The following is a 26862-nucleotide window of genomic DNA, read 5'->3' as shown; positions in this document are numbered from 1 at the left end:
TAGCCTTTGCTGACAAGGAGCAATTGGCTTCGGTTTTCTTGGATATTAAGGGCGCTTTTGATTCAGTTTCCATAGAAATATTGTCAGAAAACTTGCACAATAGTGGACTTCCTGGAACATTGAATAATTTCTTGTACAATCTGTTGTCAGAAAAACACATGAGCTTCACTCTCGGTCAACTGACAACTTCCAGAATTAGCTATATGGGCCTTCCCCAAGGCTCATGTCTAAGTCCCTTGCTTTATAATTTTTATGTTAAAGATATTGACAACTGTTTAGAAGAACCATGCACGCTTAGACAACTTGCAGATGATGCTGTGGTCTCTATGAAGGGCCCACGAGCGGAAATCCTGCAAAGACCATTGCAAAATTCCCTGGATAATCTATCCATTTGGGCTAGAAATTTAGGGATCGAGTTTGCGCCGCAAAAAACTCAACTGGTTGTATTTTCTAGGAAGCGGAATCCAGCCCAACTAAAGCTTAAGCTATTGGGAGCAGACATCGACCAGTCTTTGACTTCAAAATACCTTGGGGTCTGGTTTGATTCAAAAGGCACTTGGCGAACCCATATTAGGTATGTAACGGAAAAATGCCAACAAAGGATCAATTTTCTACGAACAATTACCGGGACATGGTGGGGTGCTCACCCGGATGACCTCATAAAACTCTATAAAACAACCATTCTCTCTGTTCTAGAGTATGGCTCTTTCTGTTTTCTCTCAGCAGCAAACTGCCACCTGATTAAATTGGAACGAGTTCAATATCGTTGTTTGCGTATCGCCTTAGGGTGTATGCACTCGACACATAATGCGAGCCTAGAGGTTCTGGCAGGGGTTTTACCGCTACAAAACCGATTCTGGGAGCTCTCGCTAAGAATACTTATTAAGTGTGGAGTGAGCAACACACTCGACTGAATACTCAGTCGAAATTTATGAGAGTTTATCTCTACTATATGTCATCTGACATTAGCCTTCCGTGTTATAACCCTCCACGTGTACGCTTCACCAATGACAGTTCCTCTGTTGAATACGATCTGACCATGAAACAAGCTATTCATGGAATTCCAGATCAACTTCGATGTATAACTATCCCACGTATTTTTAATGCAAAGTACCAGAATGTTGATTCCTACAGGAGATATTTCACTGACGGGTCCCGTATCAATGGATCCACTGGCTTCGGTGTCTTCAATGAAAACTCTTCCGCTTTCCGAAAACTTCAAGAACCTTGCACGGTTTATGTTGCTGAGCTGGCAGCAATCAACTTCGCTTTGGGGATGATCTCTAACATGCCCGCAGACCACTTCTTCATCTTCTCGGATAGTCTCAGTTCTATTGAGGCACTCCGATCGATGAAACCTGTAAAGCATGCATCTTACTTTCTTACAAAAATAAGAGAGCAGATGTGTGCACTGGTCGAAAGATCATATAAGATTACCTTTGTATGGGTCCCCTCACATTGCCTAATTTATGGCAATGAGAAGGCGGACTCTCTCGCAAAGGTGGGCGCTGAGGAAGGTGAGATTTATGATAGACGAATTTCACACGATGATTTTTTTCATTTAGTACGTCAAAGTTCTCTTCACGGTTGGCAAAGCGATTGGCTCAATGGCCAACTGGGACGGTGGTTACATTCCATAATTCCTAGAGTTTCCTTGCGAGCCTGGTGGAAAGGTTTGGACGTAAGTCGAGATTTCATTCGCGTGATGTCAAGACTTATGTCCAACCATTACTCGCTAGATGCACATCTACACAGGATTAACCTCGCGCTGAGCAATATTTGTAATAGGTGTGGTTCCGGTTATGATGACATCGATCACGTAGTTTGGCAGTGCCCGGATATGGACGCCTCCAGAGCGCAACTTTTGGATACCCTTGCGGCCCGAGGTAGACAACCCTATGTTTCAGTTAAAGATGTGTTGGGCACCCGCGATTTCATTTATATGGTCGCAATTTACGATTTCCTTCGCCTGTCTTGTATAAAAGTTTAATTCTCTTGTGTTCTCTTCTTCAGATTTTTTTATGTGTTGTCCCCTTTGTGTTGGATTGAGGATCCTGGCCATCCGGCAGACGAAGACCGACAAGAATTTGGTACCAACGCCATGATACGTTTATCGAGCTACCACAATATACCTCCCGGATGAGCAGCAGAGAACCCTGATCCCAATCCCTACTATGTCCTTCCTTCAAAAATTGTGACCACTAACCTCGAGTTGCCACGAGTACCCTGGCTCCATCCCGTACTAATTTTGGTACTGAAAAGTAAATAAATTGTAAATAGTACAAAAAATGAGTTTCGGCTGCGTAGAGCGTTAAACGCAATTGAGCCTCAAATAAATGAACTAGATAAAAAAAAAACCTGAACAAACTTGCCGAAGAAATCTTCCTTCCAAATGGAATCTTATACAATGATTTTCATGAACCAGAATTCTCCATCTTGTTTCCTATTTTCAACCTGAACAAACTTGTCGAATAAATCTTCCTTTGGAATGATCAGGATCTTGAGATACAATGATTTTCATGAACCGGATGTCGCCATCTTGTTTCTAGGCCGCCATCTTGCCCATTTGCTACCATTTGTGACTATGCGGCCTTTCGATTTCGAAAATTTGTCAAAATCGATACAGCCTATTGTCCACCTCTATGTACGACCTTCTTCTTGGCATTGACGTCCTCACTGGGACAGAGTCTGCTTCTCAGCTTAGTGTTCTAATGAGCACTTCCACAGTTATTAACTGAGAGCTTTCTTTGCCAAAGCTGCCATTTTCGCATTCGTATATCGTGTGGTACTCTATGCCCAGGGAAGTCAAGGAAATTTCCATTACGAAAAGACCGACCGGGAATCGAACCCAGACAGATGCCGAGTGGTTAGAGTCCGCGGCTACAAAGCAAAGCCATGCTGAAGGTGTCTGGGTTCAATTCCCGGTCGGTCCAGGATCTTTTCGTAATGGAAATTTCCTTGATTTCCCTGTACCTGCCACACGATATACGAATGCGAAAATGGCAACTTTGGCAAGGAAATCTCTCAGTTAATAACTGTGGAAGTGCTCATAAGACCACTAAGCTGAGAAGCACGCTCTGTCCCAGTGGGGACGTTATGCCAAGAAGAGAAGAATCATTTTCTACCAAATTCACGTCCAAGAATCGAAGATAGATGAGATCATTGGCTTTCGATTCATGCGCTGAGGTTAAATGTATGACGTATAGTTAATTAGATATAAGGTTTCAATGATGATCAAGTTGAAAATCTTTAAATCGTGAATAACTCAGTTAGCAGTGAATTGCGACCATATGTTTCATGGGCACTTTTTATAGCTCATGGAACCCTATGGACCCCGTTGGTTGATGCCTCGGCGTGTGAATGAATTGAACGGTGACGATATATGTCGGTCTTGCCGAAGCGGAGGGAAAATTAATTCGCTATGCAATGTGCGCCATGTCATCTTCGCTGCGGCATTTGGTTTGAAAACAGTCGCGCAAATAGATTTAGTGCGCGCGCCGCGAGACTTTCGTAGTAGCGGAAGTGTGTTTATAAATGTCAAATTTGTATTTCTCCCTAGGTTGGAACAAAGAATATGATTATACTAGAGAAACGTGGAAAGCATTTCGAGTATGTTTATAAACAATATTTGCAATCACAGCAAAAAATTCTAAAATTTACATGGCACTTAATTTTTTATAACGATAATTTATGTAAACTGTCTCTTTGCATTCGAAAATGCGAAACTGAAACATTTCATGATCTTACATCCAACATTCGCCAACATTGCATGCTTTCTTGCATCTTGAAAGTGAAATTGCTAACAAGATTGCTCAGTTTACATGATTCTACGCTAAATATTCTGTTTAAAATAATGCACATGGATGGATCGACGGCTTGTCATTCCATGTGCATTATTTATGATTGAATTTTCAGCGTGAAAATCATGTAAACCGAGCCGATTTGCATGCAACATTCTTCGAGAGAAGACGTTTCGCGTTCAATAATAGATGTGTTTCTAGGTTTTGTCATTGAATAATACATGAGAAATGGCTTTACATGATTGAGGCTAAAATTACGTTACGTGTAAATCTAAGATTTTTTTTGGTGTGATGACCATCAATAATGGAGATTATTCGAACAATATTGTAGTCAGTCGCCTTAGGAAACCAATCTAATCAATGACGTCACTTTCGTAACGGGTTTCACTAACACACATCCATCGTCTCTTCTGTGTAACATCTTTTTGAGTCTCATTGAATTTGATCGATTGGAACCACGATTGACGGTTCAACTGGAACCTTTGGTTTCAGAATTCGCGCTTCTCTATAATAAACAAATTCTCTGGGTTGGAACTAGCGAAACCCGTTCTGAATCACATTTTCAACCCCAACCCGATTCAAGTTCGATCGAACAACAATTTGCCAGTTCCTAAGAACCAAAACGACAAGAGAATGATCCTTTTAAGTTCCTCACACTCGTACAAAATGGAGAGAGAATCATCCAAATCCGTTGTCCCGTTATCAAGCCAACTCGTGACATACAAAAACCAATCCAGTTTTATTCATATATATATGTACATAGATATATCTTTAATCTTCTTAATTTACCTGGTTGAATGAATGATCGGAATTATAATACAATTTTAATCAAATTTAAACCAATTTGATAGCCCACCCCCTTATTTACGCCAATAAGTGAGAGTTGGTCTCTTACGCTGAGCTTAATCCAGAGTCACATTAAGGAATAATTTAATAATATTTGTGACGGAGTCACAAAACAAAAGTCAAAAATTTTATTGCGCTCAACCTAATGGAAAAAATAATAACAAAAATGCGTTGATAGGATCAAATTGCGCCCTGTTATTTTAATAAGAAACTAGTGGTCACGGCAAACTTTGTCTTGTCATCAACTAGGCTAGTGAAAAACGTCATGAAATGTCCCGCGCAAAATGACAATTCCGTTTACTCCCGTTTCAGACTTTCCCATTCAATGTCCTGTAGCTTTTTATATGCACAATCACGTTCGAACACTTCAGGAACATAACTAAGGAAGAATTTGCATAATCCAATAGCCCGTTTTCAAGGCATTATGTGATATACAAACACCATTCCATTTTTATTTATAGAATATCAATATACAGCCATTCCATGGAAAACCGATCTAGTGGGTCACCGAATCCCGTGAAAATTTGCTATTTTGTTCCTTATAAGAAATAAGGATGCCGGGTACCCCCGTTGGTTTGACCACATTTGATCTGAACACTTTTTAATTTGTACCCCGCTAATTTGCACATCGTTCAGATTAAAAATGGTTCAAACGTCATTTAGCTCATGGAACGTAGTGAAGTGAAATGGAACGCTGTGGAACGGAGCGCAAAATCAAAACAAAACAGTGAGAAAGGTAACCAGAAACACGATTTTAGGGTGACTAGATGTTCAAATTAAAAATGAACCCCGATGGTTTGCATGAGGTATCGTTCAAATTAACGGAGGTACACTGTACACGTGTTTTCGGATTTTTTGATGAGGGTGACATTGCAAAATTTTTATTTTTTTAAAAATCATAACGTTTGAAACGCTTGACCGATTTTCAATTTTCTTGGATGAAATGAAAGCTAAATTATTTCAAGAAAAATATAAAATTTCACAAAAAAAAATATTTTTTATCAGCACACACTGGAGGTATCAGCGCATTAGATTTTTTATTGAAAAAAAAATCATAACTTTTGAACAGATCAACCGATTGCCAATCTTTTTTATGGAATAAAAGCTTAAGATTTCAACTTTTCAAAAAAAAAAATTAAACTCTGAAAAAAATGTACATGAAAATATATAAAAAAAATCCTAAAAAACAAGAAATTTTTATATATTTTCATGGCATTTTTTTATGTAAAAATGTAATTTCGCACAAAAAAATTGAAAATCGGTCAAGCGGTTCAAAAGTTATGATTTAAAAAACAGAATTAAAATTTAGCAAATTCGCCATCTTTTGGTCACCCTTATTCGGAAATCGTCACCCTAATCAAAAAATCCAAAAACACGTGTATCCTTATGGGTCTCTGCACTGTTTTGATTTTGCATGGGATTTTGAAGTTTACTGGCCTTGTTGTTTACAAATTTTGTGAAGGGATGAAAGAGAGAGAAAGATTTTTATGCAGAGCCCCATTTCGGATGAGAAACAACATAGCAAATTTTCACGGAATTTGGTGACCCACTAGATCGGTTTTTCATGGAATGGCTGTATATATAGAATAACATTACTTACATCTTCAATATCTACAAATTTTGGATCGCCTATCTGAGAGCGTCTGCCGTAAGCATGTTTGAATGCTTCTATTATGCGATGGTATGTTAAAATTGTCGAATTAACGGTTGAGAGATCGTTTGGCTCGAAATTATAATTTTTCAGAATATTCATTATAAAACTGAGCAGAATCCCACTCGCTGGTGGTGGAACTACATACATAATATCACCATTGATATCGATAGGAATGGAATTACTCCATCGAACCCTGAAAATGTAATTTTAAAAGTAATGGGTTTAAATATCAAAAGTACAAACTTACTCATATTTTTCAAGATCTTCCTTTGTAATTATGCTTCCCATGTCTTTCAAATCTTCTGCAAACTGGTCTAAAAGCTCCCCCTCATATAACGAATTACCTCCATTTTCTGCTATATATTGGAGCGTGTTACAGAGCTGCTCTGGCTTAATTACGGTTCCTGGTTTGTGGAATGTACCAGTTGCTTCGTCGAAATACATTTGTCTGCAAAAGGAAAGAATTAACGGAATAAAATAATAATTTACTTGAAATTACACTTTTTCTTACATTCTCCTTAGAAGCAACGAATATACCGTGACCTGCTCTAATTCCGTGTGTTGCCTAATACCGTGTATTTGGGGACTTTATGGAATTTAGCATTTTATATTATTTATTTTTTTAAATAATTGTAATAATCATTAACACATTAAATAGTCTTTAGATAGCCATGACAAATTTTAACTAAAGTTACACACACATACAAACAAAAATAGTTTTCGAATGCGATCGCCTGGTGCCAACATACGGTATTAGGGCACGGTTGCATCTGAGTTCCAAATACCGTGTTGCAGTTATAATTCTAAAAAGCCTGAGTAAAATATATATTTTATTTCTTGAATCGATCATGCAAACCGCAAGACGTTTTTTAATACAAAAGTTTTGATTATGAAGCGCTTCGTTCGTTCAATTGAGAGATGTTTCGAAATATCATCCGGCAGTCGGGGTCAGATGCACGGTATTTGGAACAATGGTTTGTTTAACAGCAACTGTAAGTATGGTTAAAATTTACAAAATAGTACAGATCATATTTTTGGTGCGAAGTATATAAAACGATCTATTTATAAAACTTAAAAAACATGAAAATAGTTATACATTATTTTTTTCTGCTTGATTGAAACTTGAATTGTTTTAACCTCACGGTAATAGGGCATGTCACGGTATTTACATATTATGTTTGGGAACGACGTCAAACTAGATTGGATTAGTGAGGATGGCGATACGAGCTTTCGTGTTTGTACATATAAAAGTATTGTATAAGGTACCGTGGGGCAAGTGGGTAATGGATTTCGCATAGTTGGGATTCTTCAAAGCCTAGAGACTTTGAATTAAAACAAATGAGGTCGTGTATATTTTTTAGCTTGACTCCCACCTAATATAAGCAGTATGCTGAAATTTATTTTTATGTAAAATTGACGAAAAAAGTACAGAAAAAGTTTTTGAAAAACGTCTCCTTACTTTTCACTTGCCCCGCAAGTGGGGTAAGTGAAAAGTTTATCGTTTTGAACAATAAATTCAAAAACTAACAGTTATATTCACGATTTCTATTACCTTTAACATTTGTTAAGGCGTCCCAATGAACAATAACATAAGTAACATGTAAACAAAGAAAATTTTATTCCACGTTCCACGAGATTTCCGTGCGTTCTCTTATATTGGAACTTTTTAATCAACGTCTTCCTTTTAATCGGCTGTCCGAAGTTAACATATTAATATCGTAATATTTGGCAACCTTTTTTTTAGAGAAGTTCCATGATTTGGTCATGATAATAGCTTTTAACGTTTTGACTATAGTGTTTCTTGAATTATCAGCACGATCTGTTGTTCTATGATAATTGCGAACCTTGTATACTTATAGCTACCTAAAGAGAAAACACAATTTCAATCTCTAATGTGAAACCACAGACAAACAGACGTAACACTTAGAACAAATCTCTATCAAAATCATAGTCACTATGACATGTACGCGCAATGCTAAAAATTAGTGTGTTTGGCCGACGGGCCAACAGATGGCGGTAGTGTGTGAACGTCAAACGCGAACAAAAACGATGCGAGCGCTGTAGGTGGCGGATTGGCCATCTACCAAATATTTGAATTGACTGTTAAAATGGAGGTCGATGGACATCGATGAGAGTGTGACGTCTGTTTGTCTGTGGTGAAACTTTTCACTTGCCCCACGTGAGTAGAAAATTGACGGTGTTTTAATTTATTTAGTTTTAGGTCTATGTCGAATTAATTCTAAAACTTTTTTTTATTGCAGTTTAAAACTGTCAGAAGGGACAACTTAGAAGTGGTACAGAAAATCATTTTCCGCACCTTTTTTCCGCTGAAAATATTAAAATAAGATTGCACGCCGCCAACTTGTTACGAAATTATATTTAACAGGTTAACAATCTTTTGCTCTACTATGCAATTATGGCGGAAAAATCTCAGAAATGTCTTGACTAACGTAATGTTCTCAATGTCCTCAAAGGTTTACGCATGAGTTTAAAACGTTAATTCACATATTCAGTTAAATGTACCAATTATTTTCACTTACCCCATTTACTCACTTGCCCCGCGGTGCCTTACTCGGTATCACGAGGGCTAACACTATTTGATTATTAATTAAATTTTTGAAATTTTGCCACTAGGCGGCGCTAGTGAGCATAGTATCACAGATAACAGACGTTGAAGTCCGATTGTAAAACTGTGTAAGACAATTAATGGTCATTTTGAATGGCTACACAAGTAGCAACATCGTGGTGGCGCTGTCATCGCTAAGTTCTCATGACGATGTCAGTGGTGTAACCCTTGGTTCCAAATTTTAAAGTTCGTAGGCTCCTCCTCAAACATCCCTGTACATTAAACCCGCCTGCCAGTGTGTTCCCAATTCCTACACGCTCGTTCAAATCTACTCAAAAGAGAGTAACTTCGACTCACTTTTGAAGTTTCAAGTTAGCTGTCAAAAGTGAGTAACTTTATTTTATCAAAGTGAGTAACTTTTTACTCAACCATGAAAGAAAACGACCTTACTCACTTTTGAGTAAACACTAACATATTTGACTCACTTTGTAAACGTCAAAGACTTGTGAAAATTTCAGGCGCTCGAACTGACAAATCTTTCGTTGTGGTGAAATTTCTTCCGTCGACGTGATGTCGGACTGTTTTCAAAAACAAAAGCCGAGCCGGCAGAGCAATAACAGTTAGTTTGCTTGGAACTTTGCTTCGGAAGTCCAACCGGCGAATTCCAGATTAGTGCTGCGAAGTCAATAATCCTGATATCAAGTAAAGCGAGGTCGGAGTGAAAATGACCAAGTCGTGGTTTTGATCGAACAACCGCAAGAAAAAAATATAAACAGTAAGTTTTACCGTCTTACTTTTTATTGTACTAATTATCAATTCTTTACAGTCTGACTGGGAAGGCTACTGATTCGGTCAAACTACATCCTCCATGACTTTCATCAATCTCCCAGAGATTTATAACATCCGGGGATCCATTCCAGAGCAGCGAAAATTTCAACACAAATATCATTTATTTTCTTGTTATCATGTATTATTCATATAGTTATGTAAGAGATAATAAATAAATGTTATGCTCTTTGTATATTTCTTCTGATTTTATGAATAACATAATACATTTATTTACAAAAATATTATTTCCTGAAGTGAGTGACATCTACTCACTTTCGCAAATTTCAGATTAAACGAAGTGAGTAAGTGTTACTCCCATATTGACATATGACACTGTTACTCTAAAGTGAGTAACGATGGTGTTACTCACTTTTGAGCAGTTCCACTTTGTTCCGAAGTGAGTCGAAATCTACTCACTTTTGAGTAGATCTGAACGAGCGTGTATTCCAAATCATAAATTCAAAAATTGAAATGACAGCCTCACTGGCGGGACCTTTTGCTGTCATTGCAGAGCTAAAGGCGTTATTATAGTAACACACGTAACGTTGTCTCGAAACTTGCGTCATTTATTGGCAGCGGTTTGAGTTACCTAAATGTAGTCGGCCTAACATGATCCCTGCGCGGAAATGTTGCCAACCTAAATCTGAGTGGCCTCACTTCGGGTGAGTTGCCAAACTTCGGATGTTTTCTGCTGATTTATGTCCAAGCAGAGAATTTCAGGGAAAATTGACTTCATTCTGTTCGTGACTATCACAGATAATAGTAGTGCGCGCCGTGTATTCTTAAAACGTAAAACAAATGTAATGTGTAAAATTGTGCTGTATAAAATTAATTTGTGGTTTTTCTTTTAGATCAAAAGCTAGTTAAAACTTAAAAGCTAGTTAAAACTTAAAGCTAATAGTACGGCAAGTGTTAAGAAGTACGATAAATAGTTAAAAGTACGGTTAGTTACAAAAAATGTATTATGTGATTAATTATAATGTGTCTTTGTTATAGTTTAAACAATAGAACCATCGAACAAAAGGTTCAATTAATTCCTATAGTTGAATAGGATTTCAAAAAAAAAAGGTAATTCTTTTGTCACTATTGTAATCACATATTAGTTGGTGAAGGAAGAGAGAGACATTTTTAAGGTGTGCTAATTTCCCGGAATAGGTCCACTTCTGGGCCTTTTCTTTTTGACCTTCGGGGTCCCAAACCGGAGGACTTCTTTTTTGTGCATCCACAGAAATTCCCAAGGCCTTTTGGACCGGTCTAAACCGGACTTTACTCCAATACCCGGACCCAAGCCACCTGGAGGATTCTGGAATTGCTGACGGAAGAAGACCATTCCCCACCATCTCCATTTTGGGAATCGGCAGTCCTTTAAGCCGGATTGTGGATAGAGTCGGCCATAGCAGAGGTTTCCAACGCATTGTCTGCGACCGCTTTCTCCATCACCCAGTTTCGCCATTAGTATTGCTGCGTCCGTGTAAGCCACCAACCCCACCATTCTGCGCAGAGGTTCCCAACGCATTTTCTGCGGCAGCGTTCAGCCTTCGTCGAAAACCCACCCCAGTCAAGCCATCAGTTACCGCCGTGAAAGCCACTCCTCCGATGCATGCATGACACCGCCCACCACCATGCTAGCCACCGTACAGCACCAACCACCATCATCAAAAGCGCAAGTACACCTTATCAATGATGTGCCTCTCTCTTTAGGGCCTAAAGAGGCAAAATAAATGTAGGCATGTAAGTTAGAAGCTTTGGTGGTTATTTTCTATTTGAAAACCCCACAATTGGTTTATATACACCCTTTTGATATTTTGCTCGCTTTCCCGTGCCCAAAAGGGGGCATTCACGCCTCGATCTGGGTAGTCCGCTGGAGAAATACGATTTTCGCCTTGAATTCTACTGACTTTGGTCCAGAAAATAGTTGGTTTCCTCCCCCTCGTACGGAACTGACAGCTGGCGGTTAGAATCCAGCTCCTGCTAAAGGTGAGTGACCGGTTTAGTCAGCGTAACGGTGCTATTAAGAATAAGCGACCCTGTGCTCAGCATTTCCCAACCCACAAATCCCCCATTGAGCAGCCTAGGAGCTACAAAATTGGCGCCCAACAACAAAACATTAAAATAGCATTCGTTCAAATTTTTGAATTTTCAAAAAAAGAACCCCGTGTTGAGGGGAGTAAAACAAATTTTGTTTTTTTTAGAGTTTCGTTCTTCAAACGAAAATGGATTATGAGTTCGATGTGCAATATAAACGTCTGATGGTACATCATTTAGAGCGGCATGAAATTGAGCATGAGTTAACAATCAGAGCAGTGCAATTTGATCGAACAGAGTCCCGATCTGCAATTCAGAGAAGGCTCAGAGACCGATTGAAAGAAGAGAAGGATTTAAATAATTTGGATGTTGATTTTCTTAGGTGCAATCAAACGGTAGATGCAGAGATTAAAGTGATTGATGCTAACGTAGAAGAAATTCGTAGATATCTGACGAACGAAGAACGTTTTGAAGGTTTCAAAGACAGTCTCGACTGGTGCATTATTTTGCGCGAGTTCAGCGAGCTCAAGAGCACGCTGAGACGGACGAAGACCTGACAGATTTCGATAAGCTTCTCTGTGCAATACGAGGGCTTATGAATACACATTTTTCGATATTTTCGCCGTTACAATCGGTGAGAAATGAGGTTATGCAGGAGTTTGTACGATCGGTTTCGAATTTGAGAATAGGTATCGTTCAGGAGAACAATAATTCTAGGACCGTAGACAATCAAACTCAGAGAAGCTCGAAGATCGCCGGAGAACAGGTGCCGAGTCCGAGTACTTCAGATAGAGAGGAGAGTGATGTAGGAGCAGTAGGTCTTCCGGAATCTTCTAGCCGTCGCGTTTTGAAGTCTTACGGAAAGGCAATCGGAAAAGACGTCGGGTCAATTTCGGGAGCACTCGCCGCTGCGTTGTACCCATTCGCGCTACAGTCAAATCATGCTGGCGGTTCTCGTAATGAGGGCAGTCATGATTCCAATCGTTCGGAAAAGTTTGTTCGTAAAATCTCTCTCAATAAACAATCGAAGTCTAGGCCAAAACCACTGGCTGAGACATCGGATTCAGTTGCCGAGTCCGATTCGCACAGTTCGGCGTCGTCGGACCCCCCCGTTGAAAGGTATCGAGAGAAAAGACATAGTCGTCGCACACAGACAAAAAGTAAACCGGTTTCAGAGTGGAACATCAAATATGATGGAAAAGACCACGGTCAATCACTCATGAAATTCATAAAAGAAGTCGAGTTTTATGCCAAGTCAGAAAATGTGTCCAAGCGAGAATTGTTCCGGTCCGCGATTATTTGTTCAGGGACCAGGCCAAATCTTGGTTTATGTCCGGCGTGGAAAATGAAGACTTCGCGAACTGGGATGAACTCGTGACGGAGCTCAAACGTGAGTTCCTTAGTCCCAATCACGTGAACGAGATTAAAGCCATATCGCGGAAACAAGGGCCGAAAGAACGGTTTTCGGACTATTTGTCGGAACTACAGAAGATTTTCAACTCTCTCACGAAACCGATGTCTGAGAGAAAAAAATTCGAGATCGTGTATCGCAATTTAAGATCAGACTATAAGGGCCACGCGGTTGCGTCGAATATCGACAATTTAGCCGACCTGAAAAGGTTTGGCCGACAATTAGACTCCACCTATTGGTACAAATACGCCCAGAACGTCCAAGAAAATAACGCGTCGCGAAACAAAGCACAGGATAATGAGCGGGTCCGTGAGACGAAGTACCAATCAAAACCTTCGGATGAAAATTCGAAGAAATCTTTCAAGTCTCGGAACTTCTATCGGTCGCGAAAGGAAGGACCTAGTGAAGAAGACCAACCCGCGAATAATCCGTCGCGCAATAATCCAAAGAACTCGAAATCTGAGGCTAAGAAACCGGAAGAACCAAGAGCACCACAGTCGGGCTACGATACGTATGTTTCCCCTCAGGAGGGCATATGCTTCAATTGCCGAGGCTACGGGCATCACCATACTCAGTGTAACCAACCCCGATACAAGTTTTGTCTCCGATGTGGTTTACACCAAGTAGAAACCAAAAATTGCCCATATTGTGCAAAAAACTTCAACTAGACTACCTGCGAGGGCAGGTCAGGGAATGTGGCGCTAGTGAGCATGATATTATATGTTTAGCGGATAGCTTAGTAGAATGACCACTTAGAAAGATGGCGTCTTCGGCAAAGTTGTTCAGTATCACAAGGACTAACATTATTTAGCCAAACGTTTCGAAACTTTGCCACTAGGCGGCGCTAGTGAACATGAAATTTTTGTTTTACGGAAAGCTTAGTAGTAAAATTTCGCAAGCCGAAAATTTCGAAATATTGCCACCAGGCGGCGCTAGTGAGGATGAACCTTTCGTTTTGTGGATTTTTCTTGGAGCCTTAGAAAGATTGCTTCTTCGGCAAAGTTGCTACAGGACTTTTCTTGTAGCCAAGATATATTGCCACCAAAACGAAATGAATGGTTTGTTCTAATATATGTCAAATGAACTATATTCATGTTTTTTTTTCGGAAATAACTATAAAAAATACAATAATTCAATTTAAAAACGACAGACTTTAAAATATAACACAATAAATTGGTAGTGTGGTGAATTTCGTGGCTCTCAATCAAAAGGTTCTTGGTTTAAATCTCGCTTTATTTAGCATATGTTATTTTTTTGTTGTTTTCATTTTATCGGGTTGACTGACAGAACTGTAAATAGATCAGAAATGGATGCGCTAGTCATGATTTTCGAACCTTGGATGCATGATTTCGAGCACTCAACTACGAAAACATAACACTTGTGTTGCGTTACGACATTCTGACTCATGATATCGTGAGTCCAAATCATGGTATATTTTAACCTTAGTAAGCTCGCAAAAATCTGTGTGTTGACCGAATTTAGTTCTGTTGGGTTTAAATGAAGGGCACACATTTCTGGTTTCAGAAACCCTCCCGGAGATCCGGATTTGGTCACTGTGGCCACCGGGTACCTGCTACAGCTGAAAAAAAAAAATCCTTTAGAGACTCTTACTTCGACGACCTGTAATTTCGTAACTAAACAAGTAATCTGAATCGTCCTCATATTGTTGAATAGGTATTCACGTGGACTGTGAATAGAGATTCTCAAATCACTTAGTTATTCATACCCGGTTCCGGAAACCCGGAACATCCGAAAAGTAAGTTTCCATCGCAGTTCTGTATATGTAATTCACATCGGTACTATGCGGTTGATGGATATTTTGGCATATTTTTTTTTTGTAATAAGGAACCAATTACCAGCGCACATTCCCTGAAAAATATGGTTCAGTATGGTCCATGCAGAACCGGTTCCTGGAGTCCCGTAAAATGGCCAATCTGGAAAATTCGATGAAATTACTCAGATTTGAACCCCAAAATCAAATGAATAGACCATTTCCGTCAAACCTTACCCCCAGTTTTTATATTTTTCATCTGAACGCGATTGTTTTTAATGATTATTGACGCTTTGAGATTTTATTTTTTGAAAACTTGAACTTTTGATTTTCTTACAATTTTTTACAACTTGAAAATTCACCACATTTTTAGCTAAAATCGTCGTGCGGCACAGTTGTTTCCACCCTATGGGCATACAGAGTGGAGATTTTTCTACAATGTTCTATAACACCCCTGCATTTAATGTTTGTAGACATAATGAAATGTCAAGCACACAACAAAAGTGACTCTCGACATTGAAAAACAAATGAGCAGCAATGGATCATTGAAGGTAGCTTTTGTCGGTGCTCACCGCATCAAAACAAAGGCGCCACTGTATATGGGATTTTACATTGTGACAGCATTGCTGTTCTGTCAAACACACAAGGCTACGGTGGTGCTATCTATGCTTTCCATAGCGACCGTTTTTGGTTATTTTAATGATCCATTTTCGTTTTATAACCTCAAACCGTTACCGGAATCATAAGAACATCACAAAACGGAATACGGACCGCTATCGAAATCATAAGGACATTCCAGTACGGAATCCTATACATCGCCTTCATCTCCTTGGCTGAAGCTGCTGTGGTGCTCCACGAAAGTACTCGACAAGGGTCCTGTTCTCTTTCGGTTTTGCGACCGGCGGAAACCAAGCCACGAATATTTTACTGCGCTGCAGCATATTGTAGTTATTCCTCGGTAATCGGTACCCATGGAATCTGGACCTAATTCGAATCAAATGATATGGCATTCGAGGAGCTCCTGCAACCTCGGCACAGGAACTCTTTCGGTTTTCCAATAGAGAGCAAACAGCAAACGATTTGCTCATACGCAGTGGAATTTTCGTCGCCAGTTTTCCTCTGATTACAAAACCAGGAGAGAGCAGGACCCTTTTAGAGAACTATTCAACCGGAGTACCAGTAGCTTCATTCGAAGGATATGAAGGTCTTTATGATGGTTGTGGATGGTTCTCTCCCCCCTTCAAATTGGTTGGGGGGAAATATGTATTCGCCATACAATGTGATGGATTTTACCAAATAAAATTCATCACATTGTTCGCCATAGGCCAGGAGAAGTGGTTCACCCAGAGTGAATTTATAGCAGAGAAAAAGTAGATTTTGTATGAAAATTGACAGGAAAATGAATGACAAGTTCATCCACTTCTCCTGGCCTATTCGCACGCAATTAAACCACGGTTCCTATATAAGGGAACCTGTAAATATAGATATTTTCACGTCCAGCACCAAGGTGTTTTCCTGGGATGGATGTGGGAATTCCTGCGACCGTTTAGAAGTGTCATCAAAGGAGGAGATAGATCGTTTCACGCTTGACATAACCTCGAAATTTCAAATAAAAACAGTCAACGATTCCTATAGTAAATGTCAACTCCATATAAAAATATAAACAATTCTAGCAGGAAATATCAAAGAGCAGGACAGTCAATTGGCCATGATAAGAGAGAAACAGAGATAGCAAATTTTTCGTCACCATGCACCATGCCAAAACAGAACAAACACATCCGAATCCAAAGAGCAACAAAGTGGAGACCCTGGAGGAACAGCTGATCAAAATTCACCACAACGTGAAGATCAATTCATAGGGGAAAAGGGGGTTCCCAAAAACTTCGGAGAGACAAGGAATACTTTTACGATTTTCGCCAATGCGATTTTGACGATTTGAATAGGAAAATTTCATCAATTGAATGGGCAGAAATTCTCGCAATCGGAACTGTGGACGACGCTGTGAGCAGATTTTATTTAGAGCTGGACACGATCGTTCATCTGAACGTACCGCTTCGAAAACGATATGTTCAAGCAGTGAACAGACGACCGGGGAGCTGCGAAATTTGCGAAATCGATTGAGGAAGGCACGAAAGCATTATTTTCGGTCCAGAGGCGAGGATCAAAAAGCAGTTGTGCGGGAATTAGAGTGCCAATTCAACTCTCTGAACCAAGCATGCTTTAGGTCTTACGTGCTGCGCATCTATGGAAATATATTCGGCAGCGTACAACGAGCAACGGAATTCCTCCAAACGTTTTCTACAAAGATACCACGTCTACGTCGCCCACCGAGTCCGCAGGCTTATTCTCGTGTTTCTTTCAAAGTGTGTCAAGTAAAAACTCACCACCTTTGAATGAAGAATACTTGAGCAGTCTGCCGCCCTTTGTTATCAACATGCCTTTAGTTTCGTTCAATGAGGAAGATGTGAAAAGTAAGCTGTCCCACATCAATGCTTCGAAAGGTTCAGTTCCAGATAAGCTACAGCCATCGCTTATCACATCGTGTTGCTCCTCGCTGGCTCTTCCTTCGACGTTACTCTTCAACCGCTCGCTAAGGGAGGGATGTTTTCCAGAAATGTGGAAGATGGCGGCGATTACTCCTATCCACAAATCAGGTGACACCCACAATGTCGAAAACTACAGAGGTATATCGATCCTCGATTGCGTACCGAAGATTTTTGAGAGTATGCTACTCGACGTCGTATACCCGTCGGTGCACCATATCATCGCAGACGAACAACACGGATTTGTCAAAAAAACGGTCAACTACCACCAACATCATGAGCTACGTGTCCTTTCTCATAGACAAAATCGAAAAAACGACAGCAAGTGGACAGCATCTACGTCGATTTCTCAAAAGCATTTGACCGTGTCCCTCACGCCATCACAGTCGAGAAACTGAAACGATATGGGTTTCCAAATTGGTTAACAGATTGGATTCGTTCGTATCTAACAGGTCGCAAAGCATACGTAAGGTTTGGATCAGCAATCTCGTCGCAGTCGCATCTGGTGTCCCGCAGGGCAGCCACCTAGGACCGCTTCTTTTTGTGCTGTGTGCTCTCGATTTATGCACTGTGATCAAATTATCTAAAGTGACGTATGCTGACGACTTCAAATTCTTCCGTGTGGTGACATCTCCTGTAGATTGCTGCGTACTACAAATGGATATCGACTGTCTGTCGAAAATGATATGGAGGTGAACATTAGAAAAAGCAACGTAATTACAGGGGGGCCCAGACAGCCGTAGCGGTAAACGCGCAGCTATTCAGCAAGACCAAGCTGAGGGTCGTGGGTTCGAATCCCACCGGTCGATGATCTTTTCGTAAAGGAAATTTTCTCGACTTCCCAGGGCATAGAGTATCTTCGTACCTGCCACACGATATATACATGCAAAAATGGTAATTTGGCACAGAAAGCTCTCAGTTAATAACTGTGGAAGTGCTCATAGGAACACTAAGCTGAGAAGCAGGCTCTGTCCCAGTTGGGACGTAATGCCAGAAAGAAGAAGAAGAACGTAATTACATTCTCGCGGTTACAATCAACGTTCGCTTTTGAATACTCTATGGGCGATACGTGTTGGAGAGAGTTGCATATGTTAAAGATTTAGGAATTACGATCGATGCTAAGCTCAGATTCTCGCATATATCATCCGTGACAGCAAAAGCATTTGTAGTTCTGGGTATTATCAGACGCAATACTCAAGCGTTTCGCGATATATACTGCCTCAAATCATTGTATGTATCTCTTGTACGCAGTATATTGGAATACGGCGTCACCATCTCGAAACCTTACCATGCTGTTCAAATCGCTCGCCTAGAACGCGTACAGAAAACTTTCCTCCAATTTGCACTTCGTCATCTCCCATGGCGTAACAATCACCTTCTCCCTCCTTATGAACAGCGTTGTGCCCTCATAAAGTTGCCTACACTACAGAATCGACGGGAACTTCTTCAACGATTGCTGATATTCGACCTGCTCAACAACAACCTTGACTGCTCCGATCTCTTGGAAAAGCTACGCTTCAACGCACCGGGAAGATCGACGAGAAGATTCGATTTCTTCAGAAGGGCTACGCATCGCACCCAGTATGGGCAGAATAACCCTCTAAATATGTGTTGTCAACGTTTTAATGAAGTGTACCTCTTGTTTGACTTTAATTTGTCCAAAAATGTGTTTAGATTAAGAATTAGCGCAAAAGCTATAGTCTGTACGATAGTTAGTTTTATCGAAGACTTTTACAAATAAATAAACTCCGAGCGAAGATGAGGTTCAGAGAAAATTAGGGTATTACTGTTCTTCTAGTTATAAGATAGTCACTCATTTATTGCATACAACATTGTAAGCAAATATTCCTATTTAAATTCCGATAAGAAAGAATATTCATGTTTCACTCCCACCGCCAACTGTTGGTTTAAAAGAAAAAAAAAAACGATTGTAACGCTCATAACACATGACATACCACATACTCAAAAGGATACTGGAATGGGAGGAGTAAGTGGACATTATTGGATCAAAGGATGGAAGGGGGGGGGATAGGAGTTGGAAAAAGAGGTGCGAAGGGGAAGATAAGGTATGCTAAGGGGTCTGCCTCAAGTTGTAAGATCTTTGGCCAGTCTTTTTCACTTAAGTGATCGAGCAGTACAGACGTACAAACATAGTTTGAAGTGCAGTTGGACCTTAGTTCACGAGTTAGTGAGGAATTATATAGACCCTAAAAGGGTTGAAAGAGAAATGGAAAAGATGACGCCAAGTACCACCGTGTCAGGTAACCTAACCTAATAAAGCGGCCTATCAGAACCCTAAAAGCTCCCTACCCCTACGCTATTCCCATTAGGACCCATTATACACTGAAACGAGCATTGAAGTCATGAGAACCATGAACAAGTTTTTAAATTTACTATTCCAACCTTGATTAAGATATCATGAACGCTTTTTATTTGCGTTTTGTTCCCTCTCGATCCAACCGCATCGATAGCCGAGCGGTAAGCGTTCGCGCTTGACAATCGCAAGATCCTCGGTTCGATTCTGGCCTGTTGCAAGTTTCAACCGAGACATAGTAATTTTTACTGTCAAAATGGTGCCGTGGTAAAATTGAATGCACAAAATATTTGAAATAAATGCAAATTTAGTCTGCACAAATCAAGTGGCGTTGTGTATTTAATTTAACCCTTTAATATAGTGATTTCAACCGCAACGCTTTTCTCAGTGTAGTTTCGGCTAGGAGTTTGAGTGGTTTCCAAACCCACAATCCACTCCGGAGGTCACATTCCGTAGCTATACACTAGCAAGCACGTCGTTCAATCATCGTCTTTTTTTTTAATAATCTGCTCAACAGACCCCGGACCAAGGTCCGGGAGTGTGGGGTTGAGGACCATTTACTACATGCAAGCAGTAAACAGGACTACATCCCTGACCCACTAAACCATTCCTATTGCCGCCAAACCCTTCGTCTCTCCGGGACCACCAAGAAGGCATTGCTTCGGAAAGGGGCTATTGCACATCGCAACCTCAAGGTTAGCTGCGAAGCCATGCAGCAACGAACATCGATGACACCTTTTTAGAGGCCAGTCTGGCAGTCCTGCGTATGCCTCTTGTGCCGCGCCTTTCGAAGCACTCTATGTCTTCCATGATAAGGATACCAATAGGCACCATACCGGTGATGACGCAGAGTGCATCGTGTAACACGGTACGGTACGCGCTCGCAACCCTCAGGCATATTAGCCTATAAATACTCTCTAGCTTGCTACGGTAGTTGTTGGTACTTAAAGCCGTGCCCCAAGCCGGGCCACCATACCTCAGTATGGACGAGGGGACACTGGCCAGAAGCTTACGCTTACTGGCGTACATCGCAGAGCTATTGGACATCATCCGGGACAGTCCCACAATAGCTGTGGAGGCTCTCTTGCAGGCATAATCAACGTGGCTACCGAAGGTAAGCTTATCGTCGATCATCATCCCCAAGTGTTTGACGGAGCGCTTCGAAGTGATCGTGCAGTCGCCTACACTGATCACCGCTTGTTGCACCGACTTTCACTTTTCAGTTTTATGGTGAGCCAATTCCAATTTCCTGGAGCTCATCCACTCCTCCACAATTGCGATCGAGTGGGCTGCAGTCAATTCCACTTCTTCGATCGATTCACCGTAGACCTCCAGCGTAATATCGTCGGCAAAGCCAACGATGGCCACACCCGCCGGGAATTTTAATCTCAACACCTCGTCGTACATGACATTCCATAACACCGGACCCAAGATGGAACCTTGCGGGACTTCTGAGGTTATGTGAAAGCACTTCCGACCCACCTCTGTGTCATAGAGTAATACCCGATTCTGGAAGTAACTTCCGAGAATCTTGTACAGATACTCGGGTATCCCCAGACGCAGGAGCGCATCAGCAATAACCGCCCAACCGGCACTATTAAATGCGTTCCTTACATCCAGAGTCACTACTGCGCAGTAGCGAATCCCCCTCCTCTTACGCTGGAGTGCTATTTCAGCGGTTTTCTTAACCGTCAGAATAGCGTCTACGGTGGACCTCCCTTTCCGGAAGCCGAACTAGTTGCTTGAGAGACCATTTACACCCTCGGTGTACCTCAACAGTCTGTTGAGGATGATCTTCTCAAGCACCTTCTCCGCCGTGTCGATCAAGCATATTGGTCTATACGCCGACGGGTCACCGGGTGGTTTTCCCGCCTTTGGCAATAGTACCAGGCTCTGCCTCTTTCACACATCTGGAAATACTCCCTCGTCAAGGCATATCTGAACATCCCGGGAGCCTCCAAGATTGCAACTTTGAGGGCCAGGTTTGAAACTCCATCCGGACCTGGTGCCTTACCTATACTGAGGGATTTTGCAATCCCTACAAGTTCCTCATCGGTTACCCTCTCCTCGTCGCCAGCCCCAATCCCGGCTGTCCTACGAAAGGAGGCCAAGGGCTAGGGTTGTGGCGCGGAAAGAGCCCCTCGATGATCCCCTCCAGCATCTCTGGAGATTGCTCTGTAGGAACCAATGCATTTCTTGTCTTTGCCATAATGATCCTGTAGGCATCGTCCCACGGATTCACGTTGGCACTCTGACAGAGTCCCTCAAAGCAGGCCTTTTTGCTTGCCCTTATCTTGGACTTCAGCGCGACTTTGGCAGCGGTGAACACCACCCGTCGTTCTTCACGCTCCTCCTCAGTACGTGCTCGCAGCATCCGCCTCCTGGCCCGTAGGCAGGCACGGCGCAGGTTCGCAATCGCTTGAGTCCACCAGTACGTCGGTGGTCTCCCATTTCTAGGGTGGACTTGCCTAGGCATGGTTGCATCGCATGCACGCGAGAGCACCGCTACCAGCTCGTCCCCGCTTAGGCCGAGTAGGTTACGCTCACGGCGGAGCGCCTCTCTAAGTACTTCGTCATTGAAGTACGATGTCTTCCACCTACGAGGGCTTGGCTTTGACCTAGCCGCTTCCTCTACCCGCTGCATGCTGTTGTTGTAGTCGATACTGTAGCGAACCGCCAGGTGGTCGCTGTGAGTGTAGGCATTGTCTACCATCCAGTTCGAACTACTCGTTAGGCCAGGACTACAAAAAGTAACGTCGATAGTCGACTCCGCTCCGTTTCGGCTTAAGGTACTTGTGGTACCAACATTAGCCAGATCAACATCTGTCACGGCCAGTGCCTCTAGCAGGATTTTACCCCGCTGGTTCGTGATACGGCTTCCCCATTCCACGGCCCAGGCATTGAAGTCACCCGCTATTACTACTGGCCTTCGCCCTGTCAGCACGGTCGTCATACAGTCCAGCATCTGCGTGAACCGCTTGGTCGACCAACTCGGAGGCGCATAGCAGCTACAGAAGGGGACTCCGTTTACCTTGGCGATCACGAAGCCCTCGTAGGTAGTAGACACCAACTCCTGGACGGGGTATTTACCCGTCGTCCATATTGCCGCCATTTTTCCGGATCCATACACGACCCAGTTGCCGTTGCCGGCGGGTACTCGGCATTGGTCCGATATGATGGCGATATCCGTCCCCCACTCAGCAACTGCCTAATACAGCAATTGCTGAGCTGCGTCACAGTGGTTCAGGTTCAGATGCGTTACCTGCACTATGACTTTTCAATTATGGCTCTTTTGAAGGTCGGGCACCTTGAGCCTCCCGTTGAATACTTGTTGTTCACGGACTTCCCGGAACAAATCAAACACTTGGGAGGGTTCTTGCAACCTAGTGCCTTCCTCACCACATTGCCTACACAACTTGGTCCTAGCAGGGCCTTTACAGCCCCAGGACTTGTGTCCTGGTTTCCTACACCTGAAGCAGATCACCGGTTGCTCGTGTATGGTCAATAAGCATACTGACCAACCCACCTTGATCTTTCCTACCTCAGCGGACTTATTAGCGTCCGCCACAGGATCTCGAGGATCATTTCACCTGTACGAGTGCGTCTGACACTGCATACGTCGGCTCCTAGATCTGCGAGCTTCGCGTCGCTGCGCATCGTCTTCAAGACTTCCGAGTACTTGGACTCTTCTGCCTTGATGATGATCGCATCACCCTTTTCGCGCTTGGCACCTACCCTCCTACCTTTCTTTGGCCTGGTACCTCTACGCTTCTGCATTTCGTGCTTCTTGTTCCTCTTCTTTCGCTCTACGGTTGTCCAGGGGGCGTCTTCCCCCTGATCCGCCCTAACCTGTGGTGTTTGAGGACATCTCAATGGTCGCAACCCCCTGTTCCTATCAATCCGTGAGGGGCCAGCCTTTTTGTGGCCCACCCTTCTCAGCTTTCCGGGACGCCTGGCTGGGGTCTGACTTTCCGGCACTGCTGCCGACTTTCGGGGTTAATATCCGCCTGGCCTTGCGAGCGCCGCCGGGTAGCTCCTCCCCTGACGGCTGCCTCGCACGCTTCTGCGATTGCTTGTTATAAGCATTCGCTTCCGCACTTTTAGGGCTACCCGCAAAAACGAAGGGCTCCGTCTGGGTAGACTTCGGCACCTTCAATTCCACGGGTTCTGCCGCTGCCACAGTCGCCATGGGTTCAGCATATTCTTTATATTCTTTATTCTTTATTGAAATTTAATTTAACGGACTTCTTATATGTAAGTCTAATTGAATGTACTATTCTAATAACAGACAACATCAAATATAACTTCAATACACATCGAAACAGATAACAAAACAAAACAAGAAGCTAAACATATCATCATAATCCTAAAAAATCACATTAAGTTCAGTTTTGTAGCAATGGGTTCAGCATATTCTTTATATTCTTTATTCTTTATTGAAATTTATTTTAACGGACTTCTTATATGTAAGTCTAATTGAATGTACTATTCTAATAACAGACAACATCAAATATAACTTCAATACACATCGAAACAGATAACAAAACAAAACAAGAAGCTAAACATATCATCATAATCCTAAAAAATCACATTAAGTTCAGTTTTGTAGCAATGGGTTCAGCATATTCTTTATATTCTTTATTCTTTATTGAAATTTATTTTAACGGACTTCTTATATGTAAGTCTAATTGAATGTACTATTCTAATAACAGACAACATCAAATATAACTTCAATACACATCGAAACAGATAACAAAACAAAACAAGAAGCTAAACATATCATCATAATCCTAAAAAATCACATTAAGTTCAGTTTTGTAGCAAAATTACACAGTGCCGGGTTTCCATGTACAAAGCCTTCTCTTGAATTCACAAAATTTAATATTTTTAGGCCAAGTAAATGACATCATCGCGGTAGGCTTCCATTTCCGGTCTAGAACGATCTTGAACGAGGCGAAATCCAACGTACTACAGTCGCGGAACCAGTTTCTTAACGTTGTTGCATACAGCAGCAAATTGAACTGAATTCAACCCAACACAAGTAGCATGATAAACTGCAGCGCACAGACCATTGCAGTAAATGTACTGCTGATCTTTTGTGTTGACGAAGAGATGGCACTTTTTACAATCCATGGCGATGCACGTCGAACAAAATATTTCCACTCTTATCACGAAAACGACAGCCACTGTCGAAACGACAGTCAAAAACCGGACTTTCACAAGGGCTTAGAGGATTCTACTTGAAGCATGGTTCTGCTTGGCCGCCAACATCGACTTAAGAAGTCTCAACAGGGCCTGCTTGAGTTCCATAGAGGCTATTCGTTCAATGAGGCCGGTAAAGCACTCTCCGTATTTCCTTAGTGAAATACGAACTATTCTGAGTGCTGTATCGAATCAATCATAAACTATCACTTCGGCATTGGTCCTCTCTCATTGCCCGGAATCGAGCAAGCGGACTCACTCGCCAAAGTGGGCGCTATGGAAAGTGACATTTATGACAGACAATCGCCTTCAATGAATTTTACAATTGCTCGTCAGCACTCTTTGATCAGTTGGCAACAAAAATGATTTTTCAAGGTAATGTGTCGTCTTATGTCCAATCACTATACACTAGGCTCGCATCCAGGGCCGGATTTACAAATGTAGGGGCCATTATCTTGCGGGGGCCCTTGTTCCAGAAAAAAAACATTTTGATACTTTAGCACAGACTGGATATTTGTAATATTTTCATAAGGTTTTTATTATCAGAGTCAAATTATTTTATAACGTTAAAAAATACTTCAAATCGCCTACGAACGTAAACCAATTAGAAATTTAAATTTATGTAGGTAATGTTTTTTTATATTAACTTAAAACATCTTAGTGGATTTTACATGTTTACAGGTTAAATTCAATTTTTTTAGGTCTTATTCGTCAACAATAAAATTCGTTTGTTGATTCTCTTCTTATAATTTTTAATTTTTTTAATAGATATTCTTCTACCAACACTTCCAGAAATTCTTCCAATCGTTTTTGCTCCACACCGCTCATTCGATTCTAGATCAAATTCAGATTGTCCTTTCAAAATTTGAGCTCATTTGGATGAAAACTGAGACTGCACAAGCTCTTTAAAGTTCATATGGGAATTACTATGGGAAAAGCAAGCAATTCATTCAATCGGTCATAGTTTTTGCCCATGTGCTCTTGGAAATTAGAACTATGTTGTTCAACTGAAATACAGTGCGCATCGTACCTTCGTGCTGTGCGTACACGAATTCTCTCTGCTCTTGGAAGTTTTCTTAAAAACTACCTAAAGCAATAAAACAGTACTTTTCAGTGCTACATAAACAGTACTTTTCAGTGCTAAAATTAAAAACGGTACTTTTCAGTGCTACTAAAACAGTACTTTTCAGTACTATTTTTTCTACTATTGATCCCTTTACGATCCTTGTTTGGACCCGTGCCTTCGATTTTTCGTTGGACCCGTTGGCGAAAGCTAGCGGTGGTAATCCTTCTTGGACACCGTCTTGGGAAAAAAAAACCTCTCGAAGGTCACGTCTTTCTCGTTTATTAACTAAACATGGTATCAACAACTAACAAAAGGAAGGGTGAATCTCTGAATTCACTACTCCCTTCCAAAAAAGTGGGTTTTAAAACTGTCACTACACGTGGCAAGAATGGAAGAAAGGACGCTTCCCCGGAATGCGAAGTTTCTTCCAAGGGTGAAATGAATAATTGTATCGAAATGAGCAATCAGTTCGATGCTCTAGACAAATTTTCCGAACACCAAATCGGAGCAGCCTCTAGCCAAGGCTCTTTGATTCAAGTGAGGAAGCAAAGAGTGCCGCCTATCGTGGTCAGTTGTTCCGAATTTGGGGGATTTATGCAGGAGATCTTGAACTCCATTAGGGGAATCAAGGTTTCCTTCCAAATCGCAAAGAAAGGAGACTGTCGCGTTTTGCTGGAAACTCTTAAAGATCGTGAACTTCTTCTCAAACATCTTGAAGAGAAGAAGCACATTTTTTTTACTTATGACGACAAAACTGAACGTTTGTTCAAAGTTGTCTTGAAAGGTCTCTCAAGTGACTATAAGTCACCTGAAGAGATCAAAAATGGAATAAATGA

The 26862-nt window shown here is 41.5% G+C and overlaps 1 protein-coding gene across 3 annotated transcripts in view; it reads right to left on the bottom strand.

Annotated features, from left to right (window-relative positions):
- LOC23687751 (gamma-glutamyltranspeptidase 1) overlaps nucleotides 1–26862 on the bottom strand; it is a 698533-nt gene that overhangs the window by 274833 nt on the left and 396838 nt on the right. For all 3 annotated transcript variants that reach the window (XM_021851045.1, XM_021851035.1, XM_021851054.1), the window contains exons 8-9: nucleotides 6548–6748; nucleotides 6247–6493 (exon numbers count right to left, since the gene is read on the bottom strand). In XM_021851045.1, the coding sequence (XP_021706737.1) occupies nucleotides 6247–6493; nucleotides 6548–6748 (448 nt within the window). The remainder of the gene's footprint in view (nucleotides 1–6246; nucleotides 6494–6547; nucleotides 6749–26862) is intronic.

This window comes from Aedes aegypti, chromosome 1 (genome assembly GCF_002204515.2).
Source record: "Aedes aegypti strain LVP_AGWG chromosome 1, AaegL5.0 Primary Assembly, whole genome shotgun sequence".
Classification (NCBI taxonomy): Eukaryota; Metazoa; Arthropoda; class Insecta; order Diptera; family Culicidae; genus Aedes; species Aedes aegypti.
Note: the sequence above shows the minus strand (reverse complement) of the source record. Positions and strands in the feature narration are given on the sequence as shown.